At 41.6% G+C, this 25,519-nt stretch overlaps 1 protein-coding gene across 1 annotated transcript; it reads right to left on the bottom strand.

Moving 5' to 3' along the window:
* Window positions 1-7,849: 7,849 nt before the first annotated feature.
* NOM1 (nucleolar protein with MIF4G domain 1) lies at window positions 7,850-19,493 on the bottom strand. Its single transcript, XM_062493808.1, has 12 exons — window positions 19,206-19,493; window positions 18,540-19,145; window positions 17,660-17,784; window positions 16,545-16,740; window positions 14,399-14,722; window positions 13,847-13,957; window positions 12,851-13,018; window positions 12,130-12,251; window positions 10,190-10,322; window positions 9,703-9,834; window positions 8,944-9,053; window positions 7,850-8,108 (listed from the first exon to the last, which is right to left on the bottom strand). The coding sequence occupies exons 1-12, from the start codon at window positions 19,491-19,493 to the stop codon at window positions 7,931-7,933; spliced, it is 2,493 nt and encodes an 830-aa protein (XP_062349792.1). The 3' UTR covers window positions 7,850-7,930.
* Between the last annotated feature and the right edge of the window lie 6,026 nt (window positions 19,494-25,519).

The following is a 25,519-nucleotide window of genomic DNA, read 5'->3' as shown; positions in this document are numbered from 1 at the left end:
AGCTCGATGTTCTATTTACCAGTGATTTCTCTAGCTCCCAGTAAGATCCCATCACACGGTTCTTCCTGCTCCTCTCACACTGGGAGGGCTGGCCCTGTGCCTGCTGCTCCCGTGGGAGTGCTGGCAGCCCCATGGATCCTTCCAGCCTGCCTCCCGCGGCAGCTCTGCTTCCTCCGCCGGGGAACTACACTCAGGCTTTCCAGGTGACACCAGAGATGCTCCAGGACTGTTAATCTTAGCCTAGATGCCCTTCTTCCCTTCCCAAATTTCCCTTTGAGTACTGTGGGTGCTGAGATAACCACACCATGCTTCCGCTGGGAAAGCAGGAACATAATTTGTTTATTCCTGAGCCATGCATCGTTGCTCTCATGTGCAGGGAGTTTCTTGGTCGGCTGTTTGAGTCCCAGGAACAACACAAAGGACAAATAGTGGAAGGGATGAAGCTTCCAAGCTCCTTAGTCTCCCTTGGATGTTGAGTAGTCACCAAATAACAATTTTTCTGTCCCTCAAAAATGGTCAGCTTTGGTCTGGCCAGACTTAAATACCAACTGTACATTACTCTGAGAATTACTCAGCAACTGTGACACAGATTTTCTATTTTTCACCAATACTCATGCAACAGAATCACAGCAACAGTAGATTGAGGTTGTCCCACATTAAGAAGAGGTGGTTTTGTCTTTTCTGTGACTTTTTGCTTCATTTTTCTTGTCTTGAGGGCTATGTAATGTTCTCTTCCAAACATCTCTCTACAAGGGCAGTGGGTCCAGAAGATATTTACTGTCTTCTCCCTACTCTGAGAACTGAAGAACTTTAATTTAACTAAGTCCTAGGTGGAAATGGAAGTGCCTGCATGGAAATGGGATCACCTGCAACACGTAGGAAATCAGAGAGGTTTTTCTCTGATCACAAGATACTGTAAAATTTTGTTTCCCACTTCCTTTTGGAAAAAAACCCCACATTTTGCTGCTTTAGTCTAACTTGGACTGGTCTCTAAAATGAGTAAAGAACAATGGTGTTTTCCTCTAGTAAAACTCAGCAGAGGCAGTGGCCTGCAATGAATTTTGTAGCTGCAAGGCTTAGCTCCTTTTTACTACCTGCAGGATATTTGCAAGCAGATCACAACTTCCTCTAATTAATCCACTATTTTAAATTATTATTCACAGGACTTCTGTTAATGTTCTTGGCCAAAGGTACCTTCTGGCAGGTGGGACTCGTGTCTGAAGAGGGAGTATGGATGCACAATGCAGAAACTCCTGATTCAGCTGCCTCCTCTCTTCCTGCACAGAGGAGATGGGGACAGAGAATTCCTGTCCCCATCTAGCCCTGCCTGGCTCTGGGTACCATTTCCATAAATAATAATTTTAAAACAAGAGCAGCCAGCATGGATTTTGATGTAAGGCTGGGACAGGGGAGTGGTCTCAGTTTAGAACACCCCAAGAGATGGGGCAGATTGTCCATTGCTTGGTATCCCTGGATGGCCTTTCTGGAAAGGACGTGGAAGCCAAGCAGAAGCTGCTGAGCTGCCTCTGGTGCTGATTTCTGCAGTGTAATTGTGGCTGGCAGTGTGCTGGGGTCTGCCTAGACCATCTAATGATCCTTTCTGGACTTCAAAATGATAAATCTATAAAGCATGTATTGCTGTAGCAGCTAGGTGCAATTTTAGAAATGTTAATGAGTAATTACATAAAGGTTGTCCACAGTCATCGATGTTAATCACTGTTCTTTTGCCAGGGATGATTAAGATGACACTTCAGCAGCATCAGCCAGGGGTTCCTGCTGTCTGTGCTACCTCCTTCTCCCCTCCCAGCTCCTGCTGCAGATCTCACTCTCCTTCAGGGATCTCTTCACTCCCTTCATTCCTCCCATGCTCTTGGCCCTCTTGGCTTTTCTGAAGGGCTCAGTTCCCCACAGCCTCAGGATTTTTAAGCTGTTTAATAGCATTTCACATGGTATTGTGGGGGTGAGCTGGGGGTGCTGGGAGAAGCAGATTTGGGTGATCTGCTGTCCCTATGCTCCTGCTCAGAGCATCAGGGCACTCAGCTCTGTTCTGCAGCTAACTTGCTTAGACAATGTGTCTAAGTGTGTCTAAATACTTTACCTTCACTGAGGCTCCACCTCATGAAATGCCTGGTCCTCACACCTTGTTTAGCCTTTTTGTGTGTCTTGGAAACCTCAATCAATGATTGTGGAGGAGATGGAATAACAGCTGTCTAAGGGTGTGGTTTGCTGTAATAAAACCTGTGAATTTTATCCACATTTTAACTCTTCAGCCTCTGATCAGATTCCACTCAGTGTAACACAGGTTTCAGGTGATGGAAAGCCCATGGTGGAGATTTTAGCAGAGGTGGGATACCCTGTCTCTGCCTCTGAAATGTGCCACTCCTGCAGTGACCCAAAACCTCATGAGTTCCTCTGGCTTTGGAGTGGAAGGAAGAAATATCTTTAATCAGCTACGGACAGTAAGATACCTGAACCCCCCACTCCTTTATTCCTCCAAATCTTCATCTCTAGGACTGGTAATTACATCTACAGGTTAGATTTGAGGGTCAATTTTGATAGCAGATGGAAATGGGATAATGTTGAAGTCATAAATGTGCTCTTCTGCAAAACTTGTTATGCCTGTGCCTCCGACAGCTCCACGTCAGCCTTGGGTAGCCCTGGCTCCTCCTTGGAGGAGGCCAGTTCAGGGAAAGTGTTACTTAGCTTCTGTGAGGGTGTCAAAAACATAGCCAGGAACAAAGGTCTGCTTCCCCACTTCTCAGCAGTCTGAAGGTTCCCTAAATTCACAAACCCAGTGTGAAGCTTCCCAAGAACCGGGCAGTCCAGAAGCATGGATGGGCCTAGATCTGATTCTCACGCAGGTTTCAGACCAGAGATAAGAGATTTGAACTGATTCAAAACCCACAGCAGCTTTTCAGCTGATCTATTCCCTTCTGCTCAAGCCCTGAAGTGCTGGTGAAGAGCTCCCTAGAGCCTCCCTCCACGGCTTTTATCAACAGGAACAGTTCAGGATTCTCAGGTGCTGTCCCTGCCTTTCTGCACTGCTTCCTCATGCCTGACACACAGAACCTGCAAAATCCCTGGCATAATAAATATCCCCAAGGGTCCAACATGCAGTTTCAAACCATTTAGGTAGGGAAATGTGGAAACTTACTCACTTTGGTGACTTATTTTTCCTCAAGGTGACACCAAGCATGTATTGGGTTATTGTCTCTATATTAGAAAAACATATTGTTCTGTCTCCTGGCTGCAACCAGTGGCTGCTCCTCAGTGAACTTCAGTACCTTCAACAATATTCCCTGCTATTCCACACCAAAGCCACAAGAGCCTGTGCACACAGAGAGATTCGAGGGGACTCTTCTTATCATTAGAACTGTAAAAGGTCCATAATGGAGTTTTTAATGAAAAATGTGTAACACTTGGAAATCTTTCACTTATGAAAATGAAACAACCATTTCACTGTAACTGATAAAAGACTATTAAGGTACAATTCAAAAATGGTCTCTGTTTTAATTTTGCTCTGTGGCTCTCATTCTAGTTACATTACTCAGTCATTTTTAATTCACTTTGAAATGGATTCCACTCAATTCACACAAGGTGAACTGGTTTTGGTGTGTTAACAGTTTTGTCCTAGGACACAAGTTTTAAGGAATTTTTTGTGCCAGCTGGCTCTAAGCTTATCCTTGATAGATGCTCATTCATTTCCTTAAAACGTTATTAGGGAAACCACGTGGTATCCAGTTTGGAATTGTGCATGCATCTAAATTAGGGGAAGGCTACTGTAATTAGCTTTAAGGCAAGACTGCAGGTCACACCAGAATATGGGGATAGCAGAGCTGTTTCATGTGGGCAGCTGTGATGTCCATGCCTGCAAGCCTCATGTTAAACTATGCTTTACTGGAGGGTGAAGGAAAGTTTCTCCAGGAGATGAAATCACAAAAGTGTCATACAGTAAAAGTGTCATATCTCTACCTATTATCCCTGAAATCAGTCCAACCCAAAAAGTCTTGGATAAAACATATAGTCAGCCTTTTAAAAGCGACCCTACAGATCAAATTTTGTCCTGAAAACAAAATTGCTTTATCAACTGTAGGAAAAAGTCATATATTGACTCACACACACAGGATGTAGCAGGGCACTAAGCTGCAATTACCATCAGCACAACAAAAATTGCAGCATTAGAGTTGCCACTCACATATTTATTAAGCTGAAATCACTGTCGTGCACCAGCTGCTGCTGGGCTGTAACTTTTCATGTGCAAAGTTCAACCACAGAACAATGAGAATTAAACGATCCCAGATGTTCTCTGAGCACAGTATTGGGTTGCACACCTTTGCTAGCACCAGGCAGGGCAGCTCCGCTGCGTCTGAGCCTTTGGAGCACGACTGACATCAGCCCCTCATCCCCGGCGTGCAGGACAATGGAAAAATGTCAAGTGAAAAAAAGCCCTGCAGATACTTGGCTCATTCAGGTGTGGTGTTAAAACCCTGCCAAAAGGACTTGTGTATGATTTATCAGCCCAACGCTCTGGCCAAAGCTAAAAACCAGACTTCGCTGCCCTGTTAATTTTGATACAGAAAACAGAGAAAGTTTAAAACATTGCTCTCCAGCTTAGAAGAAAACAAAAATCGAAGCTGCCATAATAGATATGAGTGGATTGTGCTGTTTAAAAGGGGAACTGAAATTTTCTGCTACGCAGCTAAAAAAATCAAACATCCGGCTCTTTGTTAAATGCATCTAAAGCAAATCACACTGTGTTTTCCACTGGTCTGGTGAGAGTAAGGATTAGTGTTGCAGCCATAGCTGCTTGCCTTTCCAGCATATTGTATTTTTACCAATCCAAACCCTTTTTCTTCGCATTAAGTAGCAACTCTTCCCAAACCTGCTGTGTGGAAGAATTTGGGGCATTTTTAGTGGCATCCCTGTTACTGGAACAATCAGGGACCATTTCTCACCCTTCGACGTGGGCTGCTAGACTAATACTCAACAGGAAGAAATCTCAACAGGCTGTATTTTGTGTATGTCATTGAACACTTATTCTGTGGCAGACAAAGCAAAATGTGTCCCAGCCAGGTGTAACTTCCCCTGCAGCCTCTGCTGGCAGGCAGTGCTCAGTGTGCAGTCCTCCAGGAAGGCAACTGCCAGCATTTGGTCTTGCTGCTCTCACAGAGACCTTTCAGCCCTGCTAGAAGGAGACTCTAGCAGGGCCAGCTCTGCTGGGACAAGTTTTTTCTCCAGGGTGAGAAGTATGACACATGCAAAAGATTATACATTGTGTAAAATATATGTTTAGACATGGAAACATACATGTAGAATACCTGTAAGATACATTATGTATATATATTTTAATATAAATACATGTATAAAAAAGTACAAAATCCTCTCTGCTTTCCTTTTCACACATGCTTTTTATCCTTGGAATGTAATGACCACTGAAGCAAAAGCTTGCAGATGCTTATGTACGTCAACAGCAGAGTCTGCCAGGCCTTCCACCTGTTGAGCTGTGGCAGTCTGGCCAGTAGGACCATGGAAAAACTTGTTAAATATGACAAGATCCAAGACTCAGGAATTCACATTTATCTTGGAATTGTCACATTTCTGTCAGACAGTTATTCCCTCATTGAATCACAGCGAGAGAATGGGACTTGTGCACAATCACTCACAAAACCCATTGTTGATGTGACTACAGCATTGAGGGCTGGCAGTGTAGTTCTGCTTCTTTTCTTGAAAAGTATCTTTTTGTTGTTTGTTTGTTTTTAAATGTTGTTTATTCATAAATCTGCTGAATGTAAAACCCCAGGCAGGTAAAATCTGTTTTCTTCAGAAAAAAAACCAACAATGGCTCTGATAACACTAATTTTGAACAAAACATATGAGCTCTTTTGGAGAAATAATAATTAATGCAACTGCGGGGAAAAAAAATGCAACTGTAATTCTTGACTGTAAGGTTAAAACTATTTCCTTTAATTGCACAGCAACACCTGCATTGCACCACCTCAGGCAGCTGCAGCAAGTGGATGCTCACACCCATAAAACACTTGGCAGTGCTGCCACAGCAGCAAAGCTGGTCAGCTCCCATCACCAAGCAAAACCTTCACACCAGGCAGGGGCAGGAAGCCTGACGTCTTTGGGTTAAGGATGGTAATTCAGAATTTATCTCCAGCAGCCAAGTTGCCTCAACCTCCCTGCTAGAGCAATGTGCTTCCATTTGGGTGTTATTTAACCACCAACATGCAGCGTCCACCTAAACTCCTGCAAAAAGGGCAATTAATTAAGTGGCTGCTGCAGTGTAGGGGAAACAATTTTTACTCACAGTGTCCCATGTGTTCCACAGCAGCTATTTCTAGGGGCTTGCACAGATTTTCTCCTGAGTCCATACTCCAAATTTTAAGTACAATGTTTGGCATGGTTGGTTGTAAGGGGAGATGTTCACACGCACCCCCTGAAGTTGTGACATTTGTAAACACCAAAATAGCATCAATTCTGCTGCTGCCCACTTTGTTAACTGCTATGAATTCTAGAAAACATTGTAATTATTTTAATTGCAATTAATTTTTAAGTTTTGTACACTTAAAAGCTGCCAGTGGTATGAAAGAGGCTTTAAAAAGGCATCTTGCTTTGTTCTTTTGATAATAATCTCTTCTGTTGTTACTCTGCTAGTGTAACCAAGATTTTGAAAGTGGGTCCCTCTGCTCCCAGGACATCTTTTTCCCTAGAGCTTGCCCTATCCTCTCAGAGGAAAGGTGAGAAAAAATAGCTCCCTGGCTGCTGGGGGAAGCACTTCTCCACCTGAAAACAGTACACCTCATCAAGCAGAATATACTATATTTAACAATTTGATTAAAAAATAAATTTTCCCAACAGGGACAGATCAATTGGTATCAAAGGCAATTGGGAGGCATCATAAGTAAATGGCCCATTGGATATCAGAGGCAAGTCTGGCTACAGAAACAAGGCTGACTCCAACACAGGTAGATCACAGATGCACATTCCAGACAAGAAAACACTTCCCTTCTCCACCCAATTTAAGGTCCTTCCCTATTTGGCAGGCCAGCCACAGTAAAGCTAAAACAAACAGCAAAGCATTTCGAAAAATGGCAGTTTAATGTGTAGTGAAGGTGACACAGGAGACAAACCATTAACAGAGTGTTACAGAGAGAAATGTGTCTATTTTTTTTAAAGCTTCCAAATGAAAAATGTGAGCAAACCTTCTTAAGAGAGGTATTCCCTTTTTAAGACTCATATTGATGATATTGTTTATGCCTAGAAAAATCTGATTAACACAAGTGATTTGGCAACTCCAATTCTAAAGCTGTGAAAAACAGGCTAAAAAAGACAAAAAACTATGCTGTGATCTCTAAACCCAAATATAATTGGGCAAAGACAGATCTTCAAGTTGCTTTGCTACAGCTTTGAATCCAACTGAAGATCTTTTCCTGACCCACAGTCAGGGAACTAATTCACAGAATTAGTGAATAACTTCCAACACTTTAAGAAAAAAGTTGTTCCCCACCGAGTCACCAGTGCTTGTGCCATCTAGTGGCCCCGTTCTTCAGGTGAGTACCATGGCTCCTTATTAAAAAAGCTTTTAGTTAAGGCTTCTTCTTTTATTACTTTAAATTAAAGGCTAGAATGCAACACAGAACACCACTGCTGACAAAGTACCACAGAAGAGAAATTCACCCTCTTCTCCAGATACCAACCATCAACATGAAGCACTTGTACCAAAAAGGGACATGACAAAACTACATCTTCCCTTTCTTCAAAAAGGTCTTGTATCCCCTTCAATTGAACCTTTAACTAGCACATAGAGCAAAGTAACTGTTTATATTAAAAAATGTAGAGTAGCACAGCTTTCCTCATTCTCAATTATTTAGGTCTGAAAGACCCCAGCTCGGCGTTTCTGTATGCTTTATTAGAAAAAATATAACTATAGCTTCAATTTGGGTTCTTTTGCCTCTAAAGCCTTGGTTGCTAGTTCCACTCTCTCTTTTAACAAACTAGCTTCTTCAGCACTCTTTTGGGCTTGTGCATGTTTCAGTAAGAAGTGGGTAAGGAAGAGTTTCAAGCCTTCCCGTAGTATTGCCAGTTTGGGGTTGTCAGACACCCTGTAAAGATACACATAAAAAATATTATTCAGTCTTCCCCCATTTTAGAAGTTTTCTAATTTTATCATCTTTAAATAGAGCTGTAGAAAAAAAATCCAACCCATAAAAGAAGTTTTATTGAAGTAACTTTCAAATTACCTAGTCTACCTTGGTTTGGCAAACAGCCCAAACACTCAACATACAACTGCCCTCAACAATAAAATGGAATATCGCAGCCTCAGGCTTGCTTTATGTAAACAAGCTTCCTTGTGTTGCTTCATGACAGCTCAAACATCACCACCTAATTTTTTCTAACTTTATGTGACATTACAAGTCTTATCCACTTGAGTCCTAAGCATCTCTAAGGATGGACAGTTGCCTCTCCAGGCAACCCTGTCCCATATAAAAAATAAGATTTTTCAAAGAACATTGATCAAAAAAAAACCCATTAAAAATACCCCAAACTTTTGCTTCATTAGTCTCACTTTCTTTTTCCTTCTTAAAATACAGCCTAACAATGACTGCTGGCAGAGTGAATCCCACTGTACACAGGTGGTACAGCAATAAGGGAAACAGAGAATTTACAGAGCTCTCTTCATGAAAACCCTATGACCAAAATGATACATTGAATATCTGGAAGCCTTATTTTGTATAACACAGTTGCATCTCTATCAGAGCCTGTACCAGCACACATATGACACACTTGCCCCACTTAGCCAGGAAAACTCACATTTTAAGGGATGGAGGGCTGATGTGTGGAAAAGGCACAGTGTAATTCCAAACAAAACAGGCAAGCTTCTTATGCTCTTAATTACTGCTCAACAAGGGCTCACTGGAGATGCCAGTGATCACTCACCTCATAAAAATATCAGTAATTTCTTCCTCATCTGCTTTGGTTAACAGTGTGCTTAATACCTGTCGTAAGAAACGGACTTTGGGTTTGTCCAGTTCACTGAATTCAATTACCTGGCAGACAGAGAGGGAGAATTAGATTAATTCAAGTATTTCAAACAGCTGGTCTTCTCTTCTAAATGAAGAACTTTTAGCACACCACTTGGCCTCTGCATACACAGACCCTTGAGTTTAGCACAGAATAATTACCTGAGAAGGCTGCCTCCAAAAGCCAATCAATAATGAAAGCAGAGAAAACCTTCTCAGGAATAGAAGTCTACCAGATGTCCTTTCTCAATTAGATAAATACTTTGTAAGTACCTGGGACAATCCATTTAATTGCTATGGACTCCCCATTCTGAAATCCAAGAAACCTACTCAGCACTTTCTTGTCTAATAAAAACAACATCAGCTAAAAACCATAGCACAAAATCCTCTGGCAAAGCCTGCTAATGAAGGGGCCTCAGTTCCAACTCTGGATACACTATAGGAAATAATCTCACAACTGCTCTAGATCAAGAAATGTATGCCTGGGTCACCACAGGTTCCCTTCCCCAAATCACAGCATTACCATAATCAATTGGAACAATTTGGTAATTTTTAAACAAGTTTATCTTAGCATAATCAGATAAAATACCAGATAGGTAACAGAGAAAATATGCCTTCCATAGAACTAGCAAATACAGGGAAAACATAGAAGGATTTAAAAAGAAAACACACCAACCTTGAGAACTGAAAGCGGCAGTGATTTTGTCCTTATTAAATGAACAAGCAGTGAAACCAAGTTGGAGACAGAAGCAGCTGACAGGTTTTCTAAGCCTCTGATTTTGTCCCAAACACTAAACTGAAATGTCACCTAGGGGTCAAAGGTAAAAAAATAATCCTACAAATCAAGAGGCTGTTTAAATGAGTAACAACATAACAAACCTTTTGACCTTCTATTCTTTATAAGCCCTCCTTTAATTAACAGAAATGCTTGATCAGACTGTTCCAATTATTTTAAACTGCACAAAACAGAAGGAAGAAAACATTCAGCATTTCATTTCCTATTCAGATCTCACCATGGGTATGCCTTACTGAATGCTTAGCCACACCAGCAGAATTTTTCTTTGGGATCAAGATCCTAACAGGCATGCATCCATTCTCAGATACTCTGTCTTCCTAATCACAATCATGACACAAAACCAATGAAGCAACAGATTTGTCTTTACCTGAAATCGTCTTTCATATCCACAAAACTTGTTAGCCAAAAATGCATAGAAGGGGTTGAATGTCTTCTCCTGTAAGCAGCAGTAAAGGATGACATGAACTATTTCTCTCTCCTGCTGATCTTTCAGTCCAAGCCTAAAATTTAGCAAGAAATTGAGAATCATTTTGTAAGGAAAAACTTGCTGACACAAAGTAAGAGCTACAGTCAACATCTGAAAGTAATACTTTAAAACCTCTCCAAACATCACATTAAGTTTTACTTGTTACAAAGTACCTATGAAGTCTTTAAAACTCCTAGTGGACTCCAACCTTGAAAAGTATTGGCTAAACAAGTATCCTGGTATGTCACTATGGAAATGAAGCAGCATTATGGATGCTAGCATTCATTCTTTCTCCTGAGTGAAACTGTGGTTTTTGAAGAGGTGTGGCCCTTCATCGGATGAAGAGGATCTCACTCTCACAGTCTCACTCTCTCCTTTTTGTCACTAGTGATGTTCCCAGCCTTCTCTCTTCCCTGACACCTCTGTAATCACTGAGCCACTTCAAGGAGCTGTTCTGGCTTCAAATGAATTACTTTCATTTGCAATAAGGAGGAAAGGGACTAGAAAAACTATAGCAGCCTGGATTTCAAATAGTTTAAATTATCCTTTAACCACACCTCAACTCTGCCACAGAATTAGCAGCAAATGAATCAACAAGAGCAGTTAAAATATTTCTTTATATGCTCTTCCTCACAAGACTGACAGAAAACATATAAATACAAATTCCCATACACTCTGGAACACGTGTTCACTGAAGTTAATTCCTTCACTGACAATTATATGTGTGTTCCATTATACTCTGCCAGATGTGGGCAGATTTAAGAATTCCTCTCTTTGAGATTGCTGTATAAAGATCAGCACCAACACACACCAGGCAGCCTGCAGAGAGATTTTCTGCCAAGCCTGTATGTATTCAGATTTGTGTACTAGCTTAAATGGCACAGATGAGAGTCAGTCCAATTTGCAAATTGAGCTGCCAGGTCTTGGCAAGAGCTGTAGCAGCAGCTAATTTCTTTTAATTGAACAGGCCATATTAAGTTATTGGAATGACTCCACCACAGTCGTAAGTCCAAGCTGTGTTTTGCAGAAGTGGCATTTAATCAAATATTAGTTGACTTTATTACAAAGTCTGTTTTGGTTCGGTAAGCAAATTAAATAATTGCACGCCATCCTGGTAAGACAATACCCTTGAGTTACAAGGCTGAGACAAAAGTTCAGACCTGAGCTCTCCCCTCCCAGTTCCTACAGACTTAGAATTAATGTTCTGACAAGCACAAGGAATAGCTTAGTTTGAGCTCTTTCCTGATCACATCTTCTTCTGAAGAGCTGCTTGTCAAGGGGTAAGGAAACTGGTCTCAATGTGAAGCAAACCCAAAGCTAATACATTCTGCAAGAGGGAGGTGGAGGTGCTAGAACACTACCAGGTCCTGTGAGTATGGGCAGAGATGCCTTATCAAGGTGGCAAGAAGTCAAAGAAATGGTAGTAGTACTGAAATCACAGCAATCCAGCAAAAAACCTAAGAGATGTTCTGGTCTGCCCCTGTAAGGAAACAAGCCTGCAGCAGCCTTCCACCCACTCTGCTGGGATACACAGCTCCAATGCAAAAAGACACAGGCTCCTTACATCAAAAGATGCTGCAAATCACAGCTGCAGCCAGGAGTGACAACAACAGGGGCTAGTCCTTTCTTCTGAGTGCCAGTCAGTTCTGCCTGCCCCCATTAATCCTTACACTAGGGTTCTGGTCCCTTCTCCTACCCTTTTACACTATGTGGATCCTTAGCTATGCACTTCTTTTAATTGCATTATCAACTAACTGAATTTTCTTATGCCCAGATTAGAAATGCTGTATTAACAACCTGTTTTTAGTTCTGGGCTGATTTCTGTACTAGGCCATACTTACTTCAGAAGTTTTTCAAAGGCATCCATGAAGTCTTCACTGGTCATCAAGACGCAAAAGATACTTCTCCTGATATCAGTGTTCATTCTCATCTTACGAGCAAGCTCCATTATTTTTGAACTCACCTGAAAATAAAGTTATATGCTATTTTATTTCTGTTTGCCTTAAAAAAAGCTATTTCTGTACAGCCTTAAATAACACCATCAATGAAGCTCTCCAGTAAGCCATGAATCACCAATCCAAAGGTCCTGAGCTTTTGTCCAGAGGCACAGGCATCATCAGGAGCTTTTTCAACTATGGAAATATATTTTAATCTACTTTAATTGTGCCAATTAATTTTAAGACATACTTCTTTAATGTGAGTAACTCACCATGATCATCTCATCACATTACTTTTGGAATCAGCTTGGATATATGCCACAGACAGACACCACAACCTGTCAGAGTTCCTACTAGCAAATCCACAGTTGAATGAAGTCTTTTCTTTCACCTTAGCAATTCCACAAGATAAGAAAAAACAAGCTGTACCATATTTGTAACAGCTCTTACGAAGCACATGAGTACAATATTTTAAAATAAACCTGAGAGCAGAATTTACAGTCCAAAAGTTTGGTCTTACAAGAGCACATGAAGGCTTTTTTGGTGGGCTCTGAAATGAATTTATTGACACGTATGAAAAATCTTCAAGAAATCACAAACGCTTCGACTTAAAATTTGGATTTACCTTTCCGACATGCAGCTTTTGCTGAGCCTGGCTTTTTGTATCACTGATCATTGGTGCTCCACTCCAGGATGACCCCACGATCCACCAGCGACCAACCTTGTCAGCACTGAGGAGAGACTCCAGTGACACACGGAGCTGAGTGTCTTTTCCTGAACTACTACTGTGAACCTTGAATAACAAAACAAAAAAGAAAAACAACACAAAAGCTTTTATTTGAAACTTTCCCCCCCTCTTTTCTTACAGAAAACAACAAATACTGTAATTACTTAAAATTATTTTTGAACCAAAATTTTACATGTAAGTTAATATCTCCATAAAGGTCTTCCCATGTTTCCTCCCCGACCTTTGTTTAAATCAGCAACCTGAAAAGAATTTACAGGTTTCTCCTATGCTGTAATTTTTAAAATGCATAAAGTTGCATAAATCTATATGTAGAAGCTCTTGGGGTTTTTTATTTGAAAAAAAGAGATACTAATTCAAAATGAGACATCTTCCAATAAAGTTTGATTAGCATTTAGAGGATGTTGACATTGCAGCAACTTATAAATCTGGTCATGATTTTCCTTTTGAACACATGTGACTACATAAAATGACACAACAAACTGCCTTATGTGTTGTACAGTTCAAATAACAAAAATTTTAGACTCTGAACAATGTAAGAATTCTCAACAACAGAGTCTAGAAGTATATCAGAAGGACTGCAAAAATTTAGAGAGGAATTCCTACAGAACTAGGTTACCTAGCTTGTTTTTGCCTGGCCTCTTATTCTGATAATGCACATCCTGCACTGTAAATTACTTTCACCCCTTTCATACTGGGTTGTTCTAGACAAACTGCCCTTCCATAAAAAAAAAGAAACAAAAAAACAATCCACCAACAAAAAAACAAAACAAAACAAACAAACAAAAAAAAAAACAAGCAAGAAAGATGATATCCAACAAATAATTACTCCTGGATTAAGAATAACAAGGCTACATGAGCCAAAAAAGTTCTCACCAGTGCTCTCTGCAATTTGCGGAGTCTTTCGACTGGTTCAGGATCATAACCAGGAATCTTACGCATGTCATTGTTCCTAAGTGCCAGCATAGTCTCCAGCATAAATCGAACCTATTGGGAAAAGAAATAGTTCTGTGGACTCTGAGCTGTGGGTTTATTAAATAAAGTAGAAGAGTGTACTTTGAAATTACTGTCCTGTGAGAAGAAGCAGCTCAGATGGCAATATACACCAGAATTTAAATGCAACATGTTTAACCCCTATTACATTAATTTGTGTACAAGCTTCATCTGCTAAACACTACGCCTCAGTGACCATTTTATGAAGTGCACAAAGTATCACAGAAAAAAACAGAAAAACTATCCACTGCATAAGACACAAACCAATACTGTGTCACCCATCATGAGCATTTTGGCATTTGTGCTGTAAGAATTAATGCAGGAAGACAGACAACTGAATAGAATGTAGCAGAAAAAGTTTCTGTAAATTAAACTATGTATCCAAGTACTTACTACAGACTGTCGAGAATATAAATCTTTAGAACAAACACATACCCTAGTCTGATCCTGGAGTTTCTTCTCTGCTGTGCTTGCTTTCCTCTGGGCTTCAGTGATCAGTTCTTTCAAAGCCAATGCATCATCTTTTCTTAAGGAAAAGCCCACATTTTTCAGAAGAAACAAAATCAGCTCAATCTCTTTTTCAGTGAAAGTGCTAACAAGCTTTTTCAGAATATCAAAGATCAGCAGGCAATGAACCACATGGAAGTTATACAGATGAGCAATCAAGGCAAGCAGATTTTCACATTCTTTCCCTTCAGCATCACTTCTACGGAGTTCATCAAATTTCTTCACCACAGCTTCCAAAAAGTGAGCACCGACCTGGCAAAAATTCCATTAAGGGGAAAAAAAAAATCCAGCAGTTTACTGTAGGTAGATTTTACAGACATCTGTAGAACTCATTTTTGGGTCACTGCCACTATTAATTTTAAAGAAATATTGTTGCTCCTCTCAACCAATATGGAAGTTTTACATTTACATACACAAATATCTAAGCAGCGTGACATTTTTCTAGAAGTCTATGTTATTTACACCTCATATTTGACATCCAGTTGCCTTTTAAAACCTGTGCAAGAAAAACAATATTGTGAACCTACAATATACATACATCATCATTTATTTAGATAATATTCATGGACACATATTAGCATCTTTCCAGCTGTCAGGCTAGCATGCTGTTACTGTTAGTCATTCATCCAGGAGATGCTGCAAGCCAAAAAGCAAACGCATTCCTGAGTTTGGCATTCCAGAACAAAATCCTTAACAGGAGGATAAAAAATAATATTGTGAAACAATCACCATAATACCAAGTTTTCACAGTTGCTGAGCATAAGGTGAACCTGCTTTTGAAGTGGAGATAATTCTTAGACATTTGTCAGTGGTACAGCTGGGAAAAGAGATTTTGGAATATATTTATTTCTGAAGAGACAACTGATGTTAAAGGCTGGGAGTAGAAAACCTATAGGCTCTAACATATAGGGAGGTAATGAATACACTGGTGCTAAATAAGACTCTCACCCATTACTATTGTGCTAAAATCTGCTGACCTTAAGAAAATCAAAAGTCCCAGCAGCAGTACTGATCTGCATTACAAGCCTTGACCCAGCTCAGGTGTTGACTATGCAATGGCTGCACAAATTTATAAACATAGGAGAACTTCTGCATTGCTCAACCTAATCTTCAGTGCAGCTGTACTATCACACTTTCATATAATGCATATTGTACATTTATTTTACAGAAACATTGTATTTGCAGTCAGAACTGCCTTTCAAGCAGCAAAGAGGGACAAAATAAAAGTTTAATGCCGAGGCTACGTGGAGAAAGCTGCTGTAATTGCATCCATCTAATATTTAATATGGTTTCAGAACCAGCATTCAGGCCACAGTATGACAAACTGAAAAACTTGCATTAATACAACTTTTGCATTGAGACCTGGGGGGAAGAAAAAAGAGTAATCTAACAGGAACATACTGCTGGAACAACTCTGTTTCTTGACAAAGATTTCACTGAAATTAGCTAAAATCTTCCCTTTGACATCAGGAGCTTCAAGCATCAGCTTAGGCAAGAGGGATTTTACCTCATTCATCAGGCTTAAAACCACAAAACAACACCCACTCAAAAAACTGCCATACTTTTTAAAATTTTTAATATTCTGGAGTAATTGTTATAACTACTTAATTCCACTGATGATTTGCATGATTTGCTTAGAAAAGAAGTATATCCACCATTGTAAAATGATTCCTGTAGCTGTAACAGTTTTCTTATCTGGATATACATAGTTCAAAAACAATATCCTCATGTATCCATGAGAACAGAAATGGATTTGTGTAACTAAAGGTAAGAGAAGCCCAAAGTTAGAAATTTTTGATTCTTGGGTACAGAAAGATTTTGATGAAAAAATTACGGTTTTATAACTGACCAGTGGTACCTCATGGAGGAAATAAAACCAGATAAAGCAACAGATTTAGACCCTTTCACTTGTGGAAGCCTTGCAAATAAGCCACAAAATACTGATGAACCTCAACTAAAGATGCTTGCTAGTGCCACATAGTTAAAAATTACAAGGCAATTCAAACAAAATGTCAAGGAAAACACTTTACAATATGTATTTTTACACAAACTGTGTTCCAAGCACAAGAATTACCTCAATTCCTACATTATGATGAAGGATGCTGACCAGAAGGACATGCTCCATCAGCAGTCTTGCAGGCATGGCAACTGCAGTGACACAGGCATTCATGAGAATGTCTGTCAGAGTGTCATTCATGTCCTTTCTGCTGTTGGCCATGTAGAGCTCTTCCATCTGTCCACTGATGGAGGACAAATTTGGTTCACTCAACCTATGGAGAAACAAAAACAAATGTTCACTCTTTCTTCTCCTTACATGGTTCCACAATTTTGAGTTCACCCAACAAACAGCCTTCTTTTTAAAGAAACTAGCTTGACTTAAGAAGACTGACAATTGATAAGATGACTGGAAGGGACCTTTTGTATTTTTCTGTGTTTACTAAACTAAAAAAGTACAGTATGTTTTTTTAACTTTATGTAGTTAAAAAAATTAAATGTAAAAACATGTTAAAAGCACTGTCAATCTGCTTACTGTCACACTGGACAGATTAATTACAAAAAGAGACTGGTTATAGCAGTTTTAACTGCAGCACATCACAGTCTTTGACGAAATTAAATATAAAAATAAATTGTACTTTAACATCTATGGTATATCAAATTTCAAATGACTGAACAAACCCTAGTCTGTGTTTTATAGGTAACAGACGAAAACTGCCAATAGATTTCTGATTTAAAAAATACTCTAAAACTGAAATGAACCTTAATAACTTTTTCTATTTTGCAACGCTTTATTCTAGGAAGGGCTGCTCCTCCTCAGTTGTAGTGTTGGAGAAATTGAACATATTTAAAAACCCAGCCCCACCCAAAACCTGTTTTCTTCTGAGGTTTGGTTTTTTTTTATAATAAGGATATTCCAACTGACACTTAGTGAATTATACCTAGTACTTGCAGGCAACTGCTGTGTGGAATCCAGCCCAATCTTAAATTTATTTTCTAGATTTTTCAACATATATAATGACTAACTTTGAAGAATTTATACCAATAAGACAATTATTCTTAACAATAGCAGACATGATTGCCAAGTTAAAATCAGTTTGTGAAGAGAAAAGTCACATCCTTGCCACCTGAGCTTGAATGATGAGCATTGTCAAATTGATCCAGAAAGATTAATGACTTTTCTTATTACATTACCTATTAATGAGGCCATTCACCATTTTCTTCAGCCTTCCCAATTCTTCTCTTTTCTTGTCATCTAGTGTCTCCTGAGCTTTCCTTATTTGAGGCAGAACATACTTTGTAGCACTGTCATTATCACTCTTAGGAGGAAAACAAGAAAACAAGGTATCAGATGAGACCACTACTTAAACATAAATATACATATGTATTTAAGATTAAAGTACCAAACTTCTAGTTAAGGTTATATCTTACCATCTAATAACACCAAAGGAACAACATGAAGAAGCAGGCAAAAAATTACCCTTTACGACAAACTTAACAACAGCAAAGCCCCTCTTCCCTAACTTTAAGTGTTGGTCATTAAAAACTGACACCCTAAGTCTTGGTTTTACTCAAGTTTTATTAGAGACAGTTTAAGTTTAGGCCCATCATGGCTAAATGACCTGAGTAGCCTCCTCCACCCATTCAACAAGATCTAATACTGGCAGAACCTCTAAGATCGTTCAGAAAGTAACATTTTAGTGTGCAACCATGCTAATTTCAACACAAACTCTCTTAGCAGAAGGGATTGATAATATTCTTACACTCTAATGCCAGGGCAGTTCCTTTTATTCGCAGATTTCACACAGAGCCAGCTCCCATATGCCTTGTGCTGGAGGGTATTACCTGCCACCAGCCTGACTCGGGAACTCTTCCCTCCACGTCTAACAAGTGTCCCTAGGATCTGGTAGACCCCTCAAGTCAACACTGTCGTTGTGCCTGGCTGTTTCGAACCAGGACAACACTCCACGTGGTCCGACTGGACAGCAACCACACGGAGATGCAACTCTGCTCTATGTTCAGGTTGTGGATGTGCTTTGGGAAGCAGGTCTGTGCTCGAACATCCTACCTCTGCTTCCTCCTCCTCCTCCTCCTCCTCGCTCGAGGGCTCGGTGGTCTCTGGCACCCCGCCGTCCTCGGGGGACGAGCTCTCGCTCTCCCAATGTCCTTCCTCATCATCCGCCTTGGAGGGGTCTGAGGCGTCTTCCTGAGCCTCCTCGTCCTCACCATCCTCCTCGTCCTCACCATCCTCCTCGTCCTCACCATCCTCCTCCTTCCCCGGCGGGCGCTCCCGCGGCCCCGGCTCGGTCTCCGGCTGCTCCTCGTCGCTGCTCTCGCAGAGCTGGCTGAGCCCGGCCCGTGTGCCCAGCGCTTCCAGCACGTATCCCAGCCCGTCCCGCAGGAAGCTCTGCGGCAGCCGCTCGGCCTCGGGCCCTTCCTTCTTCTTGCGCCGCTTCCCGAGCCCCAGCTGCCGCTCCAGCCGCCGGATCTCCTTCTCCTCCTCCTCGTTCGCTTCCAGCAGGGCCCGTTTCCGCGCCGAGGTGGCAGCAGCGGCCGAGTGGGCCTCAAGGGTTGTCGACATCGGTGCCGATACCGCCCTGGGCCGCTGCTTCCCAGCGGCGGGCGAAGCTGGGGCTCCGGGGCGGGCGGCAGGAGCCGGCTTGGCCTGGCCCGGCTTGGCCTGGCCCGGCTTGGCCTGGGCCGATTTGGCCGGAGTGGCCCTGGTCGGGGCCGACTTGGCCGGAGCGGGCTTGGCCGGGGACGTGGGAGCCTCCACCAGCTCCCCGCGTTGGAGTCGGCGGCGGCGGCTCCGCTTTAGTCTGCGCTTCTCTTTCCTGGCGTCCCGGCGGCTCCTGCGGTTGTACCTCTCCGAGTCTTTGAGCAGGGCCAGCGGCGGCTGGCCACCGGCCGCCTGCACATAGTCCTGCACCGCCTGTCGCAGCCGGTCCAGTTTCCCACCGCGGCGGGCGCGAGCGGCCGCCCCACACTTCATTCCGCCCGCAGCCACACCGCGCCTGGGCGCCGCCATCTTGGGGAGGGGCCGGGCCGCCGCTTCCGCCGCGCTGCCGCCATGCGGGCACAGCGCCCCCTGCTGGGGCCCTGTGAGGGGACGGGGCTCGGTGGGGCCGCGTCGGAAGCTCTGCGTCTGTAGAGATACCTTCGCTTGTGCTTGTGCGTTTAAGAATCACAGAATCATGGAAGAAATTAGGCTGGAAAAGACCTCTGAGATAATCGAGTCCAACCTATGACCATCATGGCAACTAGACCATGGTATTAAGTACAGTGTTTAAGAAAACACCTCCAGGGTCTGGGACTCCACCATGTCCCTGGGCAGCCCATTCCAGTCACTCTTTCTGTGAAGAAATTTCTCCTGTTGTCCAACCTGAACATTCCCTGGTGCAGTTTGAGGTTGTGTCCTCTCGACCTGTCACTTGTTACCTGGGAGAAGAGCCCTTTCGAGTGGGTGTGGAGAGTGATAAAGAGCTCCCTCCTGAGCCTCCTTTTCTCCAGGCTAAACACCCCCAGCTCCCACAGCCACTGCTTACAGGATTTATGCTACAGACCCTTCGCCAGCTTTGTTGCCCATTTTTTAGACATGCTTCAGAAGGAAAATGCAAGGCTTTTGTCCCTTTTCATACTCCAGGGACTGGGACAATTTGTCCTTCACAGCCCTGGCTGTGATCACAAGGCTCCCATGGGGCACGAGGCTCTCGTTGATGCCTTTTGAGGAGCTGAGGGACACCAGCCCCCTGCCACTCCTCCACCTGCCAAGAGCCATATTTTAAGCCCCTTCCAACTCTGCCAAGCTCAGATGTCTCTTCCTGAGTGTGCCAGAGCCAACATCCATGTCCATGGCCTTCTCTAGAGTAACCTGGGGGTGCTGATGGATGGCAAGCTGTCCAGGAGTCAGCAGTGTGTCCTTGTGGCCAAGAAAGCCACAGGATCCTCAAATGCATTTGGAAGAACATTGCCAGCAGGTCAGGGGGGTGATGCTGCCTCTCTGTTCAGCCCTTGTCAGGCACATCTGGAATGCTGTGTGCAGTTTTGAGCTCCTCAGGACAAAAGTGACGTGGAACTCCTGGAGCAAGTCCAGTGGAAGGTACAAAGAGGATTAAGGGACTGGAGCATCTCTCTTATGAGAAAAGGCTGAAGGAGCAGGGTGTGTTCATCCTCTGAAAGAGATTACAGAGTACATATATAATCAATGTATATAACTGTATATTAATGTATATAAATATCTATGGGAGAGTGCTAAGAGGATGGACCAGGCTCTTCTCGGTGGTACCAAGCAATAGCATATGAGGCAATGGGCAGGAACTGATGCACAGAAGTTCCACCTAAACATGATAAAGAACTGTTATGTGTGTGACCATGCACTGGAACAGATTGCCCAGAGAAGATGTGGTCTCCCTTACCGCAGAAATTCCAGAACTATCTGGATGCAATCCTGTGCTATGTGCCTGGGATGACCCTGCTTGAGCAGGGGGGTTGGACCAGATGACCCACTGTGGTCCCTTCCAACCTGACCCATTCTGGGATTCTGTGACTGGTGCCACTTCTCTTGGGGCATTTCCACCCTCACCAACATTCAGGACAAGGCGACGCTGCTGCTGGGGCCTGTGTCTCTGCCACAGGCATGCATCCTCCTGGCTCTGCACAGCTGGTGACAGCTTGTCTGTCATCCATGTGATCGGGGGAAATTAAATGTCCCACGGCAGTTTGCTGCTGTCAGCAGGAAAACCAATTGGTCAGTCTTATTTTTAGCCTCTGCTATGCTCCAGGCTTATGGAGCCTGCTGGGCGTGTGCCAGTCATGTCTGGCAGATTCCTGGAGTTCCACAAAACACTGAATTTTCCCAAGTTTCGTTGAAAACTGGGCAGAGGAAAGAATTTCTTGGCTGTGCAAAGAGCTTCAAGATGAGCTTAGACCTTAGCAGACATGGGAAAAACAAATGAAAGCCAGCACACATGATCCAGTTTCAGTAAAAGGGTTGGTCTGGAACCTGCTGTGGGGACCAAATCCAGTGGAAGTCAAGTTTCATTTTGTTTGTCATGATACTCCTGACCTCTTTTGAACAATGAAGTACTGCACAGGACTTACATTTTACCTGACAATTTAATATGGCTTCATTACTCAGAAGATTATTTTTGTCTTTCTATGCATGTTTCCATGTTCTCTGATTACATCATATGTCCTAGATGACCCATGCCTCAGAAATTCAGCTTTCTCAAGGCTGATGCATAATGAATCTTTCATCCTCCCTGACAAAATATGTTGCATTGATTTGTCAGGGCATTCCTTTTGCTACATTTTAAACTATATATTATGTTGTAATTTATTGCTGGGCCACTCTTTATTCATGCACAGACAGCTCACATGCATTTTGCATCCTATTTATAGATTTATTGATAACAGTAATCCAGCAGCATGCCAGAATGCAAGATAAATACAACTGAATATAGTTTGAGAAAATATTAGGTGCTTTTAGAACCCTAAGATTTGCATCTTCCTTGTGTCTTATCATGTAATTTGTTACTCAGGGCAAGAGAGCTTTCCAAAAATGGGAAATTTCATGTATCTTCAGAGGGAGAAAATGCCAGTATTTGCCTTCTTCAATAATTCATGTCACAAAACAAAATGTGAAGAGCATGTATTTTGCTGAATCCCATAATCCCAAATTTGGTTGAAAATGGACATGTTACTTTTGCAAAAACATATATGGATAGAATTATTATTGCCTGTTTTTGAAGTAAAAATACTTTCAAAGAATTAAAGCAATATTTTAGATAACCTAGAAATATGATAGTCAGAAAATGTAATATTTAAAGAAATACAAACCTGTTTAATAGACTAATCCAGCGTTTAAATCTAGTGATGCTGTATCAAAAAACATACAACATTTACATTGCAACAAATATTTCAGATCCTATCCCAGAATATTGTGGTTTATTATTTTATATTTACCAATTTGAGTAGCTGGTAAATACAGTCTTCTTATAGTCTAAAATATGAATAAATTAGAAACTCCTGCCAAGGACTCTTCCAACATTCCTGCATTGTCTAAATACCAGAAAAGGGAGGAAATCAAGTTTCCATTTCACTTTTAGATCTCTGCATCATGTGAGCATCATTTACCAAACAGGAATTTGGAATGGAGGGAACATTTTGTAATTGTTCTCTGTTTTGACAGTGATCCCACACCAGAGAACAAGCCACAAGGGAAGGCTTTACATTTGCAATGAAATTTGAGCATAATGGCATGATTCACTGGAAATGAAAGTTCATATAAAATTGTTGCTTCCTGCTGAGATAATCTTTGTTAACAGATTTCCTTTCCTCTTACTTTATATTCATGGATTATTATTTCCCAGCCCTCAGCAGAATGAGTAGAATACAATTCCTATAGCTGCCTGTCTGCTATTGTTTCCTGTTCACCTCCTACATGCCATGAAAATGTGCCTTAGTGACTACATAATGCACATAGGTAGATTCTGGCTCTTTTGTAATTTGCAGCTATTGAGAATATTTATCACCACAGGAAATATCAAAGCAGCACCAGAAAGACTGAGCTCGTAAGGGTGGCTCTTTGTTCTCATCAATTGAGAAAATAGCCTGATTAATGTAAGAGCATGGCTTTAAATACAAAGCCTTTTCTGACTCCACAGAAGAAAAGCTTCTTGCCAGAATGAATTTATTATATTCCAAGCACTGAGAGCCTCAGAACAGTGCAAGTGACTCTGCTATGAGTACCCAGCACAGCATCCAGTATTGGAGGTACTGCCTCTCCCCATGTCATACTGTCACCACTGGGATCAGCAGAACTGAAATCTGGTCTGCTGGGAAAGATTGTCTGTGGAAGGACACTCTTCTTCTGGAAAACATTTTCCAGAGTCTCAGGGAAGTACAAAATTGCTGTTTCTTCAGATGTGTTTCAGTCCCATCTATTGCAGAAGATATTGGTAGGTGAAGAAAGTGGTTTCCGTAGGGTTTTAAAGATACATCCCTGTTGCTCAGAATCTTGGTGAGAGGGGTTTTTTTTGTTGTTGTTGTTATTGTGGGTTTGTTTGTTTGTTTTGGGTTTTATTTGTTTTGTGTTTTGTTTATTTGCTTTTCCCCAGCATGTATGTGCTAAACAATTCTTGCAGTCTTGGTCTGTAGACAGCTTGGCCAGGCACGCTGAAAACTGACTACACAAAGAGTCTAGAAAAATATCTGTTCTGGCACTTTCTCCCCCATTTCCATCATCTTTGTACCCGACCTTGGGCTGGTCACTTATCTCCTCTCTGCTGCCTCTGTACAAAACGAGTTTCCTTCTATCATTCTGAGACTGAAGCCACACGAGTGTATCCTTCTGTATCTCCAGGTTTGTCGGCTGAGGAAGTTCCACCCACAGCACCTCCCCTTGAGGCGGAATTCCTGCCTCTTCTCTAGGTCTGCCCCAACAGATTTACTGACCGAAAGCTGTTTGCTGAGTTTTCCTGTAATTTCTCTCTTTTAGGCCCTGAAATCAATGTTATCTGAGTCAGTGCTCGCTGGTGATACTCCTTAAAAGAGGTCTACCATTAGTTTAAGCTCATTTAGGCTGTTGGATTGAGTCAAATTAGAAAGTAACCATGAGTATTTCATATGAGGATGTCTGTAGCTTTCCCCCTCCCCTCCAAAAAAGCAGAAGATGAAAGTGGAAACCTCAGCTGGCAAAACCCAAGTAGGGAGAAGATGCATATTCACTGATTTTAATCATTAATATCTTTTAGTTCATTGGAAGGAAGGAGTGGGTACTAAAGGTTATTATTTAGATAAATGATCCAAAAGACAAGCATAAAAAAGACAGATATGCTGAGTGAAAGCAGAAACCCATTTCCCCAATCCATTAGCATTTTTAGTTTTATACTATAATGAGATTATCTGATATGTTGCACAAGGATGACTGAAGAAATGCAATCAGATTACTTTCTTGCTATTAAAAGGACGAGGTAAATTGAAACTAAAATGAACTTTTAAATTAGTGTTTTGTGCCCATCATAGTTTAAAAAAACCCAAACAATTGCAAATCAGAATAGCACTACTGATCAAAGTCCCACATTATGGCACTTTGCATTTTTCACACAAAATTTATATAATCAAAGCCTCTCTGCCAAGAATTGTCTCTGTGGGAGACTTAGTGCTAAACACCAACCTTATCTAATGAACTTGTATTGTCATTTAGAAGGCAGTTTTCATCAAAAACCTGTAAATACAAACCAAAGGATCCTTTTCCCTCTGTTCTTTCTCCTTTGTTGTTAATTACTTAGCTTTAACATCCCAGTTGAAATTCTGTTCTCTGAAGATCAGTCTTTATCAGCTATTTCTTTAATTCTGACAAGGCAACTTTGGAAAAATAATACTCAGGAGGAGTAACACTTCAGAATAAATACCTGGGGAGGCTTGAATTCAACAAACAAGTTCCCTAAACTTAACAGATGCTGTTACTCTGTTAAAGTCTCCTTTTACCTGTTTATTTATTTATAAGAATGAAGACAGTGACAAGAGTAGGTGCTGTGCCACTGACACAGAAGCAGTGGCAGCAGTAGCAGTGTGCAGTGCTTCTGTTCATCCCCTCTGTCTCTGGTACATGGTGTAAGGTGTTTGTTTCCAGAGACAATCTCCAGCAGCTTTTTCAGCTCAGTGGGATGCTCCTAGCTATTAACAAAAGTCTTGTTGCATTTCTTCTGGGCTTTTGCTAAACATGCAAAATATGATGTGTGTCTGAGCCAAATACAGTGAAGCATTTGGAGGTCTTTCCAGGGTCTCAGCAACCTTGTATTGAAACAATATCAATTTATACATTTTGGCTGCCATTCTATATTTTAATCCCAGTTCTTATAAAGCATGATGTTATTATGTATAATATAGTATTGATTTAAGGTAAGGTTCAGTTCTTGATCAGGAGCTCTACTTACATGACCATAAGCACAGTGCAGCAGTGGACTGTGCCTGTCACATCTCCAGTTACAGACCCTTCTCTCAAAGTACTTTGAAATAGCCACACTGGTCTAAGCCTGACATACAAGAGTT

The sequence above is a fragment of the Cinclus cinclus genome, chromosome 1 (assembly GCF_963662255.1).
Source record: "Cinclus cinclus chromosome 1, bCinCin1.1, whole genome shotgun sequence".
In the NCBI taxonomy this organism is placed as follows: domain Eukaryota; kingdom Metazoa; phylum Chordata; class Aves; order Passeriformes; family Cinclidae; genus Cinclus; species Cinclus cinclus.
Note: the sequence above shows the minus strand (reverse complement) of the source record. Positions and strands in the feature narration are given on the sequence as shown.

Excerpts from the sequence above, each read along its gene's own strand:
- NOM1 (XM_062493808.1), bottom strand. The coding sequence starts at position 19,493 with ATGGCGGCGCCCAGGCGCGGTGTGGCTGCGGGCGGAATGAAGTGTGGG. Across the intron at positions 17,785-18,539 it reads AGGAGGAGGAGGAGGAGGAA|AGTGATAATGACAGTGCTAC; the intron begins GCAGAGGTAGGA and ends TTTCCTCCTAAG. Across the intron at positions 9,054-9,702 it reads TGCCGCTTTCAGTTCTCAAG|GTAATTGAATTCAGTGAACT; the intron begins GTTGGTGTGTTT and ends TCTGTCTGCCAG.